The sequence below is a fragment of the Tamandua tetradactyla genome, chromosome 3 (genome assembly GCF_023851605.1).
Source record: "Tamandua tetradactyla isolate mTamTet1 chromosome 3, mTamTet1.pri, whole genome shotgun sequence".
Classification (NCBI taxonomy): domain Eukaryota; kingdom Metazoa; phylum Chordata; class Mammalia; order Pilosa; family Myrmecophagidae; genus Tamandua; species Tamandua tetradactyla.
The window spans coordinates 176001659-176021605 of NC_135329.1; the positions used below are offsets into that span (position 1 = coordinate 176001659).

The 19947-nt window shown below is 35.1% G+C and overlaps 1 protein-coding gene across 7 annotated transcripts in view; it reads right to left on the minus strand.

The window, feature by feature from the left end:
* Nucleotides 1-6023: 6023 nt before the first annotated feature.
* CATSPERT (catsper channel auxiliary subunit tau) overlaps nt 6024-19947 on the minus strand; it is a 197608-nt gene continuing 183684 nt past the window's right edge. For 4 of the 7 annotated variants that reach the window (XM_077154705.1, XM_077154704.1, XM_077154706.1 and 1 more), the window contains 3 exons: nt 14729-14791; nt 9799-13359; nt 6024-6568 (listed from right to left, as the gene is read on the minus strand). In XM_077154705.1, coding sequence (XP_077010820.1) covers nt 6227-6568; nt 9799-13359; nt 14729-14791 — 3966 coding nt within the window. In that variant the 3' untranslated portion in view covers nt 6024-6226. The remainder of the gene's footprint in view (nt 6569-9798; nt 13360-14728; nt 14792-19947) is intronic. The other 3 variants (XM_077154703.1, XM_077154702.1, XM_077154708.1) reach the window with 2 other exon arrangements.

Below are 19947 nucleotides of genomic sequence, written 5' to 3' on the forward strand. Positions count from 1 at the left end.
CGAGTTGCCCTGTGACCCAGCAATAGCACTTCTTGATATACATCCAGAAGATTTGAAAGCCCTATAACCCAGTGTGGTAGTTAAATTCAGCTGTCAACTTGGCCAGATGAAGGTACCTAGTTCTGTTGCTATGGACATGAGCCAATGGTACGTAAACCTCATCTGTTGCGTATTACATCCACAGTTGGGTAGGAGGCATGCCTGCCGCAATGAATGATTTTTTTTTTTTTTTTTTTGCATGGGCAGGCACCGGGAACCAAATCCAGGTCTCCAGCATGGCAGGCAAGAACTCTGCCACTGAGCCACCATGGCCTGCCCCCAATGAATGATTCTGACTTAATTGGCTGGTGCTTAAATGAGAGAGCTCAACATAGCACAGCCCAAGCAGCTCAGCATACCTCATCTCAGCACTTGCAGCTCAGCCCAGGCTTTTGGAGATGCAGAAATAAATCACCCCGGGGAAAGCTGTTGGAACCCAGAAGCCTGGAGAGAAGGCCAGCAGAGACCATCCTGTGCTTTTCCACATAAGAAAGAACCTCAGTTGAAAGTTGGCTGCCTTTCCTCTGAAGAACTAACAAAATAAATCCCCTTTTATTAAAAGCCAATCTGTTTCTGGTGTGTTGCATTCCGGCAGCTAGCAAACTAGAACATCCAGCAATAGCACTTCTTGATATATATCCAGAAGAGTTTAAAGCAATGATACAAGCAGACATTTGCACACCGATGTTCATAGCAGCATTATTCACAATCGCCAAAAGATGGAAACAAACCAAATGCCCATCAACAGACGAATGGATTAACAAAATATGGTATATACATACGATGGAATATTATGCAGCAGTAAGATGAAATGACATCCTGAAGCACCTGACGAAATGGATGAGCTTTGAGGACATAATGCTAAGTGAAATTAGCTAGACACAAAAGGATAGATACTGTATAATTCCACCTTTATCAACAGCCAAAAGCTGTAATCAGAGGCTTATAATACAGAACATAGGGGTCTTAGAGATACATAGAAGCTAGAGATGGGTGAAATGTTAGTTAATGAGGTTGCACTCCCATGTAAAGGAGTGAAGGTGGTTCTGTAGTGGGTCTATAAGTAATATTACCATATTAAAGATGACCAGGTTGAAAGAGGTTGTATAGACCTACATGTCCCACTAATTAACACTAGAAATATGAATTAGTTCTTGCAAGAATTACTTCATAGATATGATTCTTGTACAAAGAGTGTTTAAGTCCAGGGTACAGGGGGAAACTGCTATCAAATGTTATGAGCTATGTTCAAAAGGATCCATCAGCACTACCACAGCAACAGCAGAGTAAATAAGGGGGGGGGGGGGGACAAGAGTTAAGAGGAGGTTTAGATTTCTTATTTGGTGAGGGTGTGTTTATTGGTTTTCTTTCTCTTGGGAATGATAAAATTATCTAAAATTTAGACTGTTGATGGACTGTGGACTTTGGGCCCTATATATGATGCCTGATGAATGCAGGTGGCTGAAGGATGCACTGATGGAGAAGCAGGTTGGTGAATGATGATGTATACTTATGAATGAAGGTTGTGCTGCTACAAAAAGGAACAAAGTCATGAAGTATGCAACGATGTGAATGAACATGTGGGACATTTGGTGAGACAAAATAAACCAGAAACAAAAGAACAAGAATCATATGGTCACCTTTAGAAAATGCTTATAAGAAAACAGGGGCCTAGGGCAGGCCACCAGGGCTCAGCAGGCAGAGTTCTCACCTTCCATGCTGGAGACCTGGGTTCAATTCCTGGTGCCCACCCGTGCAGGAAAAAAAGAGGGAGGGGAGGGGCCTAGGTTGTAAGCTTTTAGAGCAGACACATTAAGTCCAGAGTGGTGATTATTATTTCTGGATTTTGAGAGGCTGTTTTATATATATATATATATATATATATATATATATATATATAACCTGATATTTAGAGATGAGAATGAAGCCGAACAGGTTGGGGTTAAAGTGATTCAGAATATAGTGGTAAGGAAGACAGTGTCTATATTTTAGAACCACACATACTCTTTGAGACCAATGGAAGAAAGATTTATTTGATCTGGAACTGAAATTTTCTGTAGTGCATAATCCAATTCAATTTATCTGTATAGCTCATTTGAACAATTGAAACACAGGGAGCACAGAATAAGAAAAAGGTCCTTTAATCCTGTATAGATTATTGTAATGCCTGTATACATCCTAGAGTATATTAAGCAGATAATTAAAAAGTATTGGCAAAGTTCCCTGAGGGATGGGAGAAAGAATGTGGAACTATTAAACCTTACCATCAGGGAATCCCGATACTGTGTCAAAACTGAGACACCCAAATCAATAGGCCATGCCCTTGATCATGAGGCTTATTCTTGTGAAGCTTATATAGGTAGCAGAGAAGCTTAGACTACCTATAGGCATGCATAAGAGTTACTTCTGGAGGATCTCTTTTGTTGCTCAGATGTAGCCTCACTCTCTCTAGGCCCAACTCTGCAAGTGAAATCATTGCCTTCTCCCCACATGGGATGTGACATCCAGGGGTGAATGTCTCCCTGGTGACGTGGGAGATGATTCCCAGGGATGAATTCAGACCTGGCACTGTGGGATCAATAATTCCAACCTGACCAAAAGAGGGAAAAAATAATAAAGTATCAATGGTAGAGAGAGTTCAAATGGAGTCAAGAGGCTACTCTGGGGGTTGCTCTTATGCAAAGCTTCAGTTAAACCTTGCTACCTATCATAACCTGCCAACCCCCAACCAGGACCATTCCAGCCAATCCTAAAGAATGCCTAGGGCAATATATAAGATTCCACAAGGGTTCCATGCACTAGAGTAACTTTCCAAAAACCTACAACCTCCAGAGGGGTCCCTGGTTCAGGTGAGTCCTGAAACCTAGCCTAGCCTCTCCAGAACATCAGATAGTTCCATCTCCCTACCCCATTTTAGTGACAGACCCTTCCAGTATGAAAAATTTAGAATTGCCATAGCCCAAACATCCCTAAAGAGAGGGATGGAAAGATCAAAGGTGATGGTGGCGTTATGCAGAGAAGATAAGGTTTAACAAATGAATATTAATGCTAAATAAATTGATATCTCTTTTAGTCACCAGTATTTTAGAGCACCAAAAATTGTGGAATTATAATCCATGTCAAACTTTGAAATATGTTCTACAACTAATTGCGGTGCTGTGCTTTGAAAATTATACCTTTTTTGTATATATGTTATTTTTCACACAAAAAAGAAGGAAAACAAAGTCGGTTATGATGATAAAAAATATTTAAGCCCTCAAGCCTTCTATGTTCTGTAGCAGCTAGAAGGAAAAATCTGAGAGATTCATATGGTAGCTCATGACAAACTCTGGATCTGTCCTGTAACTACTTCTTGAAAAGTGCTTTGAAAACTATTGCTTTTTTATTTCTTTGCTTTGTATATATGTTATACTATACAATAAAAAAGTTAAAAAAAGGAAGAGGCGATAAAAATGAAGAATAAAAAATAAATAATAATAAAATAAAAAGGAGAGACAAAGAACAATAAACCAAGAATCCTATACCCCTCCCTTATATCCCCCTCTAATAGAAATTTAGCTTTGGTATATTGCCTTTTTTACATTTCATGGAAACATATCACGATGTTACTGTTAACTATTGACCCTAGTTTGCACTGATTGCATTTTTTCCATATACTATCCCATTTTCAACACCTTGCAATGTTGACATTCATTTTCTTTCCCTCATATAAAAACATTTTTGTATTTATACATTTAAACCATCATTGTCCACTCTAGGTTTTGCTAAGTTATACTGTTCCAGTTGTTTGTTTTTGTTTTCTTTTTACATGGGCAGGCACCGGGAACCGAACCTGGGTCTCCAGCATGGCAGGCGAGAATTCTGCCACTGAGCCACCATCATACAGCCCTATACAGTCCCAGTTTTTATCTTCTATCTTTCCTTCTGGTGTCATACATGCCCCCAGACTTTCTCTTTCAATCATACTCATAGCCAACTTTGTTCAGTGTACTTACAATATTGTGCTACCATCAGGTGGTATTGTGCTGTCCATTTCTGGATCTTTATAATCAATCCTGTTGAACATTCTGTACTCCTTCAGCCTCAAATGCCCAAACTTTACCCTCTTTCTATCTGCTGATAACCTGTGTTCTATTTTTAACTTTCAAATTTCACTCATTGTTAGTTCATATTAGTGAGACCATACAGTATTTGTCTTTTTGTTTTTGGCTAAATTCACTCAATATCATGTCCTCGAGGCTCATCCACATTGTTGCATGTGTTCATAATTTTATTCTGTACCCTTACTGATAGTCTTGATTTTTACAATCTTCTCCAAACTTCTCTCTGCTGTCTTTTCCTATCTGCCTATTGTGTCCCCTTTAGTATTTCTTGTAGAGCAGTCTCTTGTTCACAAACTCCCTCAGTATCTGTTTGTCTGAAAATATTTTAAATTCTCCCTTAGTTCTGAAGGACAGTTTTGCTGAATATAGAATTCTTGGTTGGATGTTTTTCTCTTTTGATATCTTAAATATATCATACCACTTTCTTCTCGCCTTCATAGTTCCCGCTGAGAAGTCCACATATAGTCTTATCAAGCATCCCTGGTGTGATGGATGGCTTTTCTTTTGCTGCTTTCAGAATTCTTTGTCTTTGACATTTGACAATCTGATTAGTGTCTTGGAGTAGGCCTATTCGGATGTATTGTTTGGGGGACACTGTGCTTCTTGGATCTATAATTTTATGTAGCTCTGTGCTGTGATCTTGACCCTCCTGCCCATTCCAGATCAGTGTACGATATGTGTCTGGCCTGGATGTCCCCAAACAGTTGTTCCAGATAGTTCCTAGCTATGTACTAGCTGCTCTAGATGATGAAATAAATTCCACACTTCCCTTTGCTGCTGTCTTGCCCCGCCTCCTCCCATGTACTCTTACTGTCTAGTTTTCCAGGTGGGTTTAGCTAATAGAGGACAATAGTGGAAGACTGGAGGGCAGGAGTATCCCTTGTCTCTTGCCCCACTCCTCTTGTTTCTTGGGGGTATTTCTGGTTGGGTCTTCACTGTATTCTGGCTTCAGGACTCTGGTAACAACCACCTCCTCTTCCTGTTCCTTCTATCAGAGGGAGTAATAGAACACACTACTGTTGCTAGTCTCTAGGTTCCCTCACCAGAACTTTTGGCTTCTTAGCTTTGATTCCATCACCTGTGAAACCAATTCCTTGTGTCGACTCTATTTGAAATATCTAGAATTATTTATGTTTTCCCAGTTAGATCTCAAATGATATGAACATTGACAATTTTGAGGATTATCAAGTATTCTTGGTCCCCATAAAAAACTACTACCCTGATTATAGCATTGAATGAATAATCAGGAATCATGTTCTGCATCAGCCAATTCTATTTCAACCTCAGTCTTTCTGCTTTATGGTAGAAAAATTGAAACTGAAAAAATTTCTACATATTGAAATTTTTTTTCTCAAGGGATCAAAAAGTTCCAAATACTGTATTTGATACAATTAGAATCAATTCTCAGAAATCTCTGATTTAAATCCCTTGTTGGTTTAGTTAGAGTATATTGCATGCAATTTTAAAATTTTATGTAGCTTCCTGAGTTTGATCTTACTAAAGAGGCTCCTTCATAGTTTTTCAAGTTAGTTAGCATAGAAGTTGCACTACACTAGTGACTCAGGAGATAGTATTTCACTTGTGCTTCAGGAGTTAGTATTAAAAACATGAGATGATGTTGAAATTAATGGAGAGCCTATAGGCCCAGAGAATTGCAGGTTATTGAAAGATATAAAAATATAACTAGAGCTGAAGATTAAAATTTATAAAAAAGGCTAACAATAGATAAATGCATATACGGAACCTGAAAACTGGGTGGCTAGAGATAAGAGATTAACAAGGGTTTCGAAAGTCAGAGAAATAGGAATCAGAATGGCATTAGTATATAGTGAAAAAGAGGAAAGAGCTAAGAAATAAAACTTTATTAATAAATATGAACTGTGTATTTCTGAGTTTGTTTTCTAAGGTCTCATAAACAAAAACACGTTTACATCTAAAGTGTTTACTTTTCATTTTAATCAAAAACACAATGGTTCTAACAAGATGAAATTTGGTTGCTGACTTCTATCACACAAAAAGACAGCTCTCCTAACCATTTTATTAATGGGAGAAATGATATCCTTAATGACTGTTGGCCTCACATATTACTCTGAACTGTTTAACATTTGGATAATATCACAAATGAGTGAACATTTTTCAATCGTCTCTTTTAATTGTCTTTTTTGCTGCATTTTACGCATTTCATAACTTGGGACCGTATCATTTATATGAACTAAGCCTGCTGAAACCATTCGAGTACTTGTAAATTTTCCAGTGTAGCTTTGTCTTCGTTTGTTAACCTCTGGTGCAGTATATGGTCTTGTGGAGTATTTGGATTGATTTTGGCTATCATCTGGGCTTTTTCCTAAAAGTCTTGCTCTTGATTTTGCTTTTTCAAGATGCTTAAATGAGGTCACATGTAAATCCTCAAATTTATCTGAACAGTCCTAAATATTAAAATAAAAGATCAGATTGGTAAATTAGGTTTCTTAAAAGTACATTTTAAAATACATTTAAAAAGGACATCTTAAGAGTATATTTAAAAGTTTATAATATCATCTGTTAAAGACAGAGAATGACATCATCAAATGTTCTATAGGAAGTTCCCAAATTCAGACACTGTGCCTATTAGTTAGTACCTTTAGAAACTGTGTTTTAAAAATTTGTGTTGTTTAGGGTGGGCCATGGTGGCTCAGTGGTAGAGTTATTGCCTGCCATGCCCAAGTTCGATTCTCTGTGCCAGCCCATGCAAAAAAAAAAAAAAAAATTGCATTGTTTGAAGGAATTTATTGTTTCAAAAGGATAAAAGGTGCGAAGATGGAAACCAGAAAAACTTGGGGATACTGTCTTCAGTGGCTGGACCCCTAGGCAAACTTAGGCCACCTATTCTTTCGTTCTTCTGCACCCAAGTATCTCTTCAACCTCAAATATGAATTATAAGCTAATATTTTATTTTTATATCACCAAAACTTTTATTATTTGAAAGTTAATTTAATACAAACTGGTTTAATGTTTTGTTTAGTGGATGTATATAAACATGTATTTGACTCAATAATTCCATTTCTGGATATCTAGCCTAAAGAAATAACCAAACTACAGGGAAAAGTGCATGAAGTTGTACTTTGAGGTATAATTTATAACATAAATATAAAATAACAGGGAAATGAATGCACTACAATAATGTACCTAACTTAATGAAATATCACACAAATATTTCAAATAAATTGTGAAGACTGATGTAACATCCAAAAATATGGTTGTAATGTTTACATTAAAAATAATTTTTAAAACCTTATATGGACTCTGTGAGTAAACAAGTAAAAAAAGTACATTTATGAAAACATTTGGAAGGAGATATAACAACATAAAAGAAAAAACGATGGTTGTGATAGGGTGGTGGTAGTATGTCCTTTTTTTCCTTTTCTTTTCTTTGAATTTCTGCAATACAGGTATATTTTATAAGAATAAAGTAATTATCTACAAGTACCTCTCAGATGGTATGGAGCTAGTACTCATTCTCAAATTAGTGTAAACTAGCTTACATCTTGCAGAGATAGCCATACCAAGGGAATCAGCTGCTTTCATTTGGAGAGAAAGCTAGAATGAAATAATAAAATTGGGGCATAGGAAGAGGTTGGGCAGGACTGAAGAAGAATTAGGGCAGCCAGAAAGAATTTACAGAAGCAAAAAGCAGTATCAGGAGTCTAAAGACAAATTCTAAGTACTTTACATTTTTGCCTGGGTTCAGAGAGGGCAAGGAAGCATTCTTTCTCTTCCCTTTTATGTACATGGGCCAACTAGGTAAAGCACAATATTCAGAGAATTTCTGCTACATTATTAACATATATTTTTGCTGCAGAGCTGATGTAACTGATTACTGGAGTGCCAATGGAAGGCCAATAACCACCACCAGTTATTGTTTCTGGTTGCTCCTACAATGCAACTTGTCTGTTCTCTGTTTTGATTCCTTTGGGAGATGCCAGGATTTTAGCAAACCACATGAAAAAGCTTTCCTGAACATCTGAAAAAAGCCCTCTAACTATGCAATTTTCTTTGTTAACTTCACTAGAGAGTACCTTTTAGGTACACTGTATAAGAGGAAAACAAAGATAATTCTATCTCCCTTGCGAACTCTTAGATTAAGTGTATTTTTCTCAGTGCCAAGAAACAAGTGGTTCTGAGATCCTGTATGATCTCATACTGTGTAACATGAACATAATTTCTTGTTTGGTTTGAAAAAGTGGTATCAAAGAGTCCATTTGTCTAAAGGAACTTAAGATAAGTCTTTCCTCTGCAAAAACCATGAACACATATTCTACTTCCTTTTCCCAGTACATACACACACACAAATATACACACACATACACAGACTGAACTACTGAATTTGTATTAAAAAAAAATCAAGACTAAAAGCTATATTGATAAATACTGCGACTCTAAAGCTAATAATTTGCTTTACTATAGAAAACAAATTCAAAGCTACTATTCTGAAATTAGATTTCCTCATGCAAAGATAGAATTATGCACATTAAAGTATTTAATTTCAGTTTTAGAACTTACAAGTTTTCCCAATGTGGGTCATACTTGCTTATCCATACTAACAGAGAGGAGCAAGGATCCAAATTTAATAAATTCCCTCCATTTCTAGATTTTAACTTCGCCTTACAATGGTTTGTGTAAAGTCTAGGAGAAGATATACCTTCCTAATTGTTTGATTTATGTTAATATTAAAAATGAATTTGATAAATTTAGATTGGATGCTAATGATCAATGAAAGGGAGGGGTAAGGGGTATGGTATGTATGAATTTTTTTCTGTTGTCTTTTTATTTCTTTTTCTGAAGTGATGCAAATGTTCTAAGAAACGATCATGATGATGAATATGCAACTATGTGATGATATTGTCAATTACTTATTATATATGTAGAATGGAATGATCATAAGTTAAGAATGTTTGTGTTTGTTGTTATTTTTTTTTAATTTAAAAATTAATAAAAAAAGAAAAATAAATAAATTTGAATTCCCAAGTTTCTCAAAGCAAATGGTATAACAGAGGGGTAGTGGTGAAGGAAAAGAAAGAATAGAAGTTAAAGTTTTGCAAGTCATAATCAGTAGTTGGTAAATTTGGCATATTCCTAATGCTTAGCAGAATGATGGGTACATAGTAGGACCTTCATATTTGTTTACTGAAACAAAGATAATTCAGCTATTTGAAAAAAGACTACATATTTATAATGATATCTACATGAACAGGAAATCCCAGCCATGTGATAATAGTATGGCTGTACAAGTTGTGCCTGTTCAACAGCCCTTGACTGAGGGCTGAGTCAGGGCTGAAATACAGTCAGTATTCCATAAGCAAGACGGTGTCGTGACTCCAGGATGTTTCAGCCTCTGGGGTCTGCCTTTCTGGTGGAGAAAAGGGCGCCTTTTTCTTATGCCCCAGAGGAGGTGCCCTTTATCTAATTCATACCAAGGCACCCCTGCTTTTGTGATAGTATTTTGAATCAGGTGAGGTGATATTTTAATTTCAGGTCCACTTTTAATTTGGAGGTCCACTCTATATTGGGACAATTAAGCCTACGCATACATTTGTATGCAGACCTATATACCCTAAAAGAAATTATTGATAGACCTTTGCCAAATACAGAAGTAGAAGACTTAGAAAAACATTATTACATGTACAGTTCTTCTTGCAGTCCAATGAAGCAACGTCCTTGGAACAGATTTCCTTAGATGAATTCTTTTGTTGGCCAGTGTGGTTGGTAATATTCTAACTATCCTGGTAAATGACTTGTTTTGTTTTCCGACATGGTCTCTTTCTTTTCGAACCTTGGGCTTTAGACTTTCTCTCTTTAATACGTCTGGGAATAGGGATGGTTTTGAGTTTTTCTCACCTTCAACAACATTATATTTATAAGGTTGTGATTCAGGGGCCTTCACGCATTTTTCACTGCAAATTCCATTTGGCTTTATATAAAGAGTTTGTATTTCTTTCTTGTATTGTGCAAATGTTACTAGATGCTTTTTATTGTTATTATTATTTCCTTTCAATCTCTGACAATACTGGTCTTCTACTTTTGATTTCTCTCCAGTCTCTGAATTGAAATGAGTTAAAGTGTTATTCTGCCATGAGGGAAAAGTGAGTCTGTTAAAGTATTCTTCATCCTCATTTGGCAATTTGTAATTAGGAATTCGTGGATATGGTGACAGTAGCGCTTCAGGTTTTTCCTGTACAGTCAGTTTATAGATATTGATATGCTCCCTTTTTTCAAGGGGCTTCATTTTCACTGTCCTTTCAAAGCAAGCTTTTGATTGGATTATTTTTGATTTACCACCCCAACTTTGTGGGTCTTGACTCTCTGCTTTTAAAAGAGAATTTTCTGCTTGAGGAAGCTGCATGAAACCATGTTCTTTCTTTTGATTCTTAAACACTATATTTGAGAAACTTTCTGATGATTTATTTAATTGAATCACTTGGGTAGAAGGTTGTACTTTTATTAAACTTATGGGTTTAGTGCCTTCTTTGGGGTAATATATTTTCTGTTCCCTAATTATTGATGGATTTTCTTTAATATTGTGCAAATGAGAAAGTTCTTTTTCTTCTTTTTTCATCAATTCTGTTTCTAGACATCTATCCTCAAGAACCTTTTGTAAAATAGTTTTTTGAACAATTTTTGAAGATTTATTTTGCTTTTCTGAATGCTCCTCCATAAACTGATTTTCATCTTTAAAAGATAAATCTGTCTTTATACATTTTAATGGTGTGGAACTGGAACTAATCAAATTTATACGCTTGTTGATCCCATCTAATTGCCTCTCTGTGATTAGTCCTGATTTTGAAAGTTGGTCTATAAAAAGGCTATAGAGTTGTTTGCCTAAATCAGCTTTTAGATTTGATAGTTCATTTTCTGATAAAGCAATGAGATAGTTTTGTAGAGATTTATTTAAAGGATATTTCACATTTATTTCAAGCCTTCTACCAAAACTTCCCCTTGAAATATCTTGTCCTAAGTCATGCAACGATATCGAAGTACTTTTAGTTGTTAGAGAAGATATGTTTGAGAATATAGTCCCAGATTCTTTCTCTTCAAATAACCTGCTTTCTGAAAGATTTTCTAGGAAATAGTTTTGGAGAATTTCATTTAAAAAAGATCTTAGCTTTATTTCTAAATGTTTATCTATGAAATGATGATTAAAATTATTTACAAAAGACATGATTTCTTTTACTGTTTCTGAATATTTTCCCAGAAAAATGTTTTGCCCTTTTGGTTCTACTTTCTCATTCATCAGATACAGATTTTGATATATTTTTGGTAAGTCCTCCTGATTGATATGTCCTGATTCTGAAAGTCTTTCTACAAGGTAATGCTGTATATGTTTACTTAATTCAGATTTTAAATTTTTTATTTCAGACTCCGAGAGTTCTTCTAGAAATATGCGCAGCTTTGGACTCAAAACAGTTTTGCTGTCTACTCTGTCTGCTTTATCAATATTCTTTCTGATGTTTTCAACTTCTGTATCATTTGGAAAAGAATGTAGAATTAAGTTTTCTAACTCTCTTTTTGATTGTCTTCTTGTTTCAGACTGATTATATTTAAAGAAAGTATTAAAGATATTTTTTAAAAAGGCTTTCAACATTATATTATCTGACTCATTAATCTCATCCACTAATGAATTACTTAAATTTTGTAAAGTAGAATTTAAATTTTCTTCTCTATAAAGCCTCTGACCATTCCTTGGTAAATCTGTTTTTCTGTCTGGTGTTGATTGGTATTTTGAATTTTGTGGGGATATGGTTTGGCCTTCATCTGTAAATTTAACTCTATTCAGAGTAGTTTCTTTAGGAATGCTGGGTTTATTCTGCTTTGAAAACGGTTCTGCTTTGCTTCTGGTTTCTGAATAATCATATGTGGAATAGTTTGGCTTTTCTCCAGGAAAGCCAATATCTGAATTCAGCACAGAACTCTTCTGGTATTCTTTATCTAATTTTTTCACTTGATTAAAAACAAAAGTGGTTTCTTTGGGAATGGTGGGTATATTTTGCTCTGAAAGTGGTTCTGTTTTGCCTTTGGTTTCTGAATAGTCCTTTCTGGAATCGTTTGGCTTTACTTCAGGAAAATCTGCCTCTGTATTCAACAGAGAACTCTTCTGGTATTCTTTATCTAATTCTATCACTTTGATTAACCCAAATTCTATAAGAGTATCTATAGGAAATGCTTGTATTATCTGGCTTATAATAGATTTTGGGTGTGGAAATTCTGTTTCATCATCTTCTTCTTCATAGTGAAGTAGATTATGCAAAGGTAAACTTCTTTGCCAAGCTGTGGGTAGTCGATCTTGCAATTTGACCTGTGTCCCACTTGGTCTTTTCACTGCTATCTCTGAAAAGATTGGTGCAGTGAATATTTGCTTTATAAAATAGTCAGATATACCTCCATTTAAACCTGATTTGGAGAGCGATACCTCACTTTGTAAATGTTTCTTTTTGAAACTACTCTTCTTTTTCAATGGAAAAATTCTCTCCCCATCTTCTAGAGGTTTTTCGGAGACATGTTCCCTTCCTATCTCTGTAGATTTTCCTGGTCCACCTTCTGAATGCAAATCTGTAGGACTATTTGCATTTATTTCACTTAAAATAATTTTTGGATTTAACATGTCCTTTTCTGGAAGCCAGCTGTTTATGTCTTGGATTTTTTTGACTATTTTATCTTCCAAATGACCTGTTGATTTATCATGAACATTAAAAAGCAGAGAACTATGACTTTTCTTGCTTGCTTCAATGCTCATATGAATTTCTGGTTTAGAAAACAATTCATCTGAAAGTTCTTGCAAATTTTTACTTAAAATTGACTTGAGTACTATTGATTGTTGTAAATTTTCTATATTGGAGGTAAAATTCAATGACTTTGAAAAGTGACACCTGTTTACATTTCCAGTCATTGATGATTCTTCTTCAAAATCTGGAACAGATGCATTTGTTGCTTTTCCTACGAACTTATTCTTAGTGTCTAAAGTCTTTATTGTGATGACATCAGGATCAAGGGCCTGGGTTTTATTAACAGGTCCTGTAGTTTTTGAACATGTTGGGTAAGGGGGATCTTGATCTTCATGCTCTATAACCTCTGCACTTAAAATGTTTATACATTTGGGCATATCTTCATCTTTCCGTTTTCTCACTGACATTTTGTTGTTTACATTCCTTAAAAAAGGGTCAAAACCGTCCTTGATGTTGAATTTCTGGAATTGTAATATTAAAAATAGGTAAGAAATTCTGTAACAATTTTTTAAATTTATAATACATTTTCTGTTTAATTTTCTTTGAAATCTGTCAATTTATCTATTCATCCTCCCACCTTAAGAGAAGAAAACCAATTTTAATTCTTTTGAAATTAGGATACAAATGAAAATTTCCATGCAAAATCTTCTAACTACTAATTCTTGACATTATTTTGTATCCATGTGTTTTATACCATGGGCTTTAAAAGCCATCCATCATTTTTTTAACAGTTCAATTTCCAGTATTAGTTGTATTGTTTAGATAGTGGATAACTTCTGGATCTAAGTCTTATCCATATAAATACTTACCATTTTAGTAGCAATGTAGGAAATTTTTAAAAAATGCAAAGCAATTTTTATAAATTTCACATTTTATAAATATGAAAAATATCTTCAGAATTCTCTAAAGACCTTTTTGTGGTAGAGCTATCTGAGATCAGGCTTTTTCACCATTGAAACAGACTTCAAAATGAAGTCCCTTATTCAAAGCCTTTGTTCATATAACTTTTACCTTATCAAATTGAAAAAAAATAAGATGCAAAGTAATTGGCTTATTTTAGTTTACTTCAATTTAGTAGTTTAAAGTTCATTTTAATGGATACAATTTATTACAACTGGTTTTCAAATGCTAGTTGATACCCAAGTTACAGAATAAGAATTTTCTGGGGTTTTGTTTTTGTTTTTGTTTTTTGAGAAAATACAGATTCTCAGGCTGAAATTCCAGATTTGAAACTGAATAGATTAGAGGTGCAACCTGTGAATATGTATTTTTAAAAAGGTAACCTGATGTTTCTAATTGGTAGCCTAGTTTTGCAATCATTGAATTGTATAAAGTATTGGGAAAATATAGTTGTCACGGTTAGGGACATGTGTCAACTTGGCAAGTTATGGTACCTGTTTATCTGATTGGGCAAGTGCTGGCCTGTCTGTTGCAGTGAGGACATTTCATAGGATTAGGTCATGATCACGTCAGCTGCATCCACAGCTGATTCCATTTGTAATCAGCCAAAGGGGAGTGTCTTCTACAATTAGTGATGCTAAATCTAATCACGGGAAGCCTTTTAAGGAGGACTCAGAGGAGACAGGTTCCATTCCTGCTTAGGCTGGTGAGCCTCTCCTGTGGAGTTCATCCAGACCATCCATCAGAGTCATCGGCTTCACAGCCTGCCCTGTGGATTTTGGACTCTGTGTTCCTGCGGTCACGTGAGACACTTTTATAAATTTTATATTTGCAAGTGTTCCCTGTTGATTCTGTTTCTCTAGAGAACCCTAACTAATACAATAGTAATTAACTCTAATTGAGGTTGAGATTGTATAACTGAAGACTTACCTGATATTTGATTTGTTCTGGTCTGAATAATGGTGATGTATACTGTTTTGATGAAAACGCCACCTTGTAAAAAAAGAAGTTTTAATTTTAGATTACTTATAAAACAAGGATATTTCCCAAGATCATTTTATTCTTTCAGTAGTTATTTATAATATTTTAAACATTTAAAATCTAAATCTGTATCTTTCTTACAACTACTACTTTACTGATTTCCAAAGACACAAAGACATCTCTCTCTCTCTCTCTCTCTCTATATATATATATATATATAATTTTAGCTTCCTTGATAGAATATTCACCTTACTGAATTTGAAAAATAAAATAATTCACAGCAACTTTTAGACAAAAGTAGAACAGAAAAATAAACGTCAGAACAACTGTAAACTGATTGTAAAATTGTGAAATCTTTTAGATGATAAATAGCAGTTGATGTATTGAAATAGCATCTTTGATGACTGTCAAACTGTTGTTGGTAAATGGGTACTTAAAACTGCCTACAGAAACAATTGATGTTATTAAAACAAAGTACATAGGAACAATTATAGAATCACAGAACCATAGAATTTTGGGAGATAACAGATGATTTAGAGATAATCCAGTTCTACCCCTTGTTTTACACAAGATTCTGAAGCTGAAGTTCCTTGTACTATATTACCCAGACTACTGGTAGCTTAAATCCTAAGTGTCCTAAGTTTTCATTTGGTGTTCCTTCTACCATAATAATCAGTGACTGCAGTAAGGAATACTGGATGACTTTAGAAGCATCTTAATGTGTATCCATGCTGCCAGCTCATCTAGAGAAAACTTGACCACATCTATTTGTAGAGCACATTGTACTTATATATGCATATATCACCTTCCTATATCTCCTTTAGTCTGTAGAGGTATCATTATAAGCCACGTTAATTAAACTAACAACTCAATGAATGGAATTTTCATGAGGTATTTTTGGAATATTTTAAGGTTTCATTAATATGAAGCAACTAGTAATATAACTTACCATTTTTGTATACACTATATTTTTTGTGGTAAAATATACATAATACCATTTAAATCATTTTTAAGTATACAAGTCAGTGACATTAAGCACGCTAACAATGTTGTATAACCTCCACAAGTATCTATTTCCAGAACACTTACATCAATCCAGCTGTAACTATGTACCCATTAAGCAATAACTCTCCGCTCTCCTCTCCCATCCCTACAGATATACAGTCTTTGATTTGACTTTCAATCTCTATAATTCTGTCTATATATTCAATCTCTATATATTCTAGATACCTGATACAACTGGAATCATACATTATTTGTCCTTTTGTGTCTGACTTATTTGCTGATTATAATGTTTTCAAGGTTCATCCATATTGTAGCATGTATCAGAACTTCTTTCCTCTCCATGACTAATACTAAATTGTATGGATATACCACACTTTGTTTATTCATTCATCAATGGACAGACAGTTCAGCCTTTTGACTATTGTGAATAATGCTGCTATGAGCATTAGTGCAAATGTATCTATTTGAGTCTCTGCTTTCACTTCTTTGGGATATATATGTAGGCATGGAATTGCTGGTCATTCCATTTTACATCTTCAGAAGCTATCATATTGCTTCTAGCAGCAGCTGCATCATTTCCACTTCTACCAGCAATATAGAATTCTAATTTCTCCACATTTTCACTGACACATTAATTTCTGTTTTCTTTTTTTAATACTAGTTAGTGGGTATGATCGTGGTTGGTTTGCATTTCCCTAATGACTAATGATGTTGATCATTAGTGCATATTGGCCATTCTCATATTTTCCTTGGAGAAATGTCTGTTTAAGTCTTTTGTCCTTTCTTGTCTTTTTACATTTGAGATTTTGTTACATAGGTATTGAAAATTGAGAGTGATTTTTATCTTTGTATGTTTCAGTATTAGAAATGCTTTTGTTTTATTTCACATGCCTCACTCCTAACTTTACAGATAACTGATGGAGATCCCAAGATAGGTCCCTGCTTAGAAGCAGAATATCCTGCTAAGGAAGTTGTCGAGTTTTTAAAATGGCTATTTGTAATTTCTAGAAAAACTAGTTGTTCTAGTTTGTAAGCTGCCTGAATGTGATATACCAGAACTGGAACAGCTTTTTAAAAGGGAAAGTTAATAAGCTAAAAGTTTACAGTTCTGAGGGTGAGAATGATCTAAAGCAGACTACTAAAGACTTGTTACCTCATATTACAGGAGGAAAGGAGAAAAGAAGGGATGGGACGATGAAATGATCTGAAATCATGGACATGACTCAAGTTTGAAAAATTGGAATTTTCTCCACAAGAATATTAAAAAAGTATTTAATCATTTTTAAATGCATAAAATAAAAAATGAGGTCCTAAGGCATGAGACTTTTCCTTCCTCAAAGGGAATGAAATAGATGAACTTTTCTTGGTGATAAATTCATAGCACTGTTTATGAAGAGTCCTAACTCAGACTTCACAAGTGTGCAATGAAGAGAAGCCAGAAAAGCTCTTAGTTAATCTTAAGGAAGTAAGGACTTAAGATTTATATATATATATTTCAAGCTTACTTTTATTACCTAACTTTATGGCTGTGGAAAACCTTTTCTTTTTTAAGAAGAGGTTAAATGTGTATTCCACACTATGTTGAAAATAGACCCAAATTTGAAGGAACAAATTATCATTTGGTATAGGAAATTTATATGGAACAAAATATATGAAATTTTAGCCATTCAAGATGTTTCATTTCAATTATACTATAATATAGTATATTCTTTGTAGCAAGTGAATGAAAAGTTAGCAGACTGTTGTTCTTATTCTCCCTTTAAATTGGGAAGATTTGGTCATCCTAATTTTTATTTTTAATATATATGATTAAAAACCTTTGATTTTTCTTTTTTTAAAATTCTGTGTTCATAACATTTCTAATTATTTAGTAGCAGACTATATTTTGGTCATCTTGATATTAGAGTTCTAAATTAGTTTGAAGTACTGAATAAATGAACATCTATTAAGTCATGTTAGAAGTTCCTCATTGTGATAGACTTCAATATCTATCTAGTTTTTAAAAACATACAGAGTAATTGTTTAAAATCATTTGCAATACTCAGCCAAATTATTCTTAAATATTGAAGTTTCTGGGTATTTCTGACCAATTGAGACTGAACATTCAAAACTGTTTATATAGTATATGACACATCGTGTTTAACCTGCTTTGTGATTATAAGTCCATTTTTAGCATTATCAAATACTGGGCAAAATACTATAAATAAATGCAGATTTAAAAAAAAATGTTAACAGCTCTAAGCCTATAAAAATGTCCAAGTTAAGGCACCAACAAGAGGTTACCTTCACTCAAGAAAGGCCAATGGGTCTGGACCTGTGTCAGCTGGGAAGTCATGCGGCTGCATCTGCTGGTCCCTTGCTCCTGGGCTCTGTTGCTTTCAGCTTTTGATCCTGTGGGCATTCCTCTGAGGCTGGGTTTCATCTCTTGGCTTCCCTTTACTCTCTCCAAGTTCTGGCTTGCTTAACATCTCATGGCATTGTCTGCAGGGCTCTAAGCATCTCCAAATATCCTTACCTCTCTTCTCCACGTGTTGGCATCGGTGTCAACTCTGTTCTGAAGTTTCTGTCAGCTCTGAGGCTTCTGTCATTTTTGTAGCCTTTGTCATTTCTGAATCTCTCCAAAGTGTTTCCTCTTCTAAAGGATTCCAGTAAACTAATCAAGACCCACCTGGAATGGGTGGAGTCACATCTCCATCTAATCAAAGGTCACCTTCACAATTGGGTGCACAACATCTCCATGGTGATAATTTAATCAAAGTTTCTGCCTACAATATTGAATTAGGATTAAAAGAAATGGCTGCTCCTATAAGATTGGATCAAGGATTAAAACATGGCTTTTCTGGATATATAATACTTTCAAACCAGCACAGAAGTATATTGCTGCTTTATTCTACTATGCAAAACTAGATTTTCTCCCCTGATACTTTCTCAAACATTAGAAACTCCCAAATTAATAAGCCAAGCCCTTGATCTTGAGGTTTGTTCTAATGAAACTTATCTGTAACAGAGAAGTTAAATCTACCTACAGAGTTACTTCACAGAACCTCTTTGGTTGCTTAGATGTGGCAACACCCTCCCTTTCTAAGCCCAGTTCTGCAACTAAAATTATTACCCTTCCCCCTACATGGGATATAACCACTAGGGGTATAAGTCTCCCTGGCAACATGGGACATGCCTCCTGGGGATAAGCCTTGCCCTGGCATTGTGGCATTGAGAATGCCTTCTTGACCAAAATGGGGAAAAGAAATGTAACAAAATAAGGCATCAATGGCCAAGACATTTCAAATAGAATCAAGAAGCTATTCTGGAGGTTACTCTTATGCGAGCTTCAGCTAGATATTGCTAATTGCCCTGTTATGCCAATCCCTAATGAACAGTATTCTTGTAAACCCTAAAGGATACCCAGGGCTTTATCTGAAACTCTATCAAAGTTTCACTCACTAAGTTTATTTTTCAGAAACCTAAAACCTCCAGATGGTTCCTAGGCCAGATAAGCTCTGAAACCCAGAGTTAACAGTCTCTGTAAGAGCATCAACCATTTGTATCCCCCTACCTTATAACAAGAACCCTTTTTAACATCAAGAAGTTAGAACTATCACTGTCCAAATATCCCTAAAGTTTGGGAGAAGGGTCAAAGGTATAGGAAGTGTTGCAATAGAGAAGATAGGCTTTAACAAATGAGTATGACTACCGAATCTTATATTGGTATTTTCTAACTTCCAGTATCTTAGAGCAGCTAGAAGGAAATATCTGAAATTGTGGAACTGTAATCCATACCATACTTTGAAATTCATTCTAAAACCACTTGTTAAAATATACTTTGAAATTTATTGCTTTTTTTTGTATATATATGTTATATTCCACAATAAAAAATGTTATAAAAAACTAGATTTTCTTAAAACTGCCCCCAGGCTCTTTAAAGGATCCAGGTTAGAGGGAGGCTACAAGCCTGAGTGTTTACCTCAGCAGTGGCTTCACGGAAGCTATGGTTTTAAAAAATTATACAGTTGGGCCCCTTAGGACAGAGCACCCCCCCTGCCTTAGTCCCCACTCCTGTCTTCAGTGTCAACTCAGTCCCTGGAAGCTCATTTCACTATAATCTTCAGGTAGAAGTGTGTCAAGATCCAGGTGGCAGGCTGGTGGCACCTGCTATGGCCTTCCAG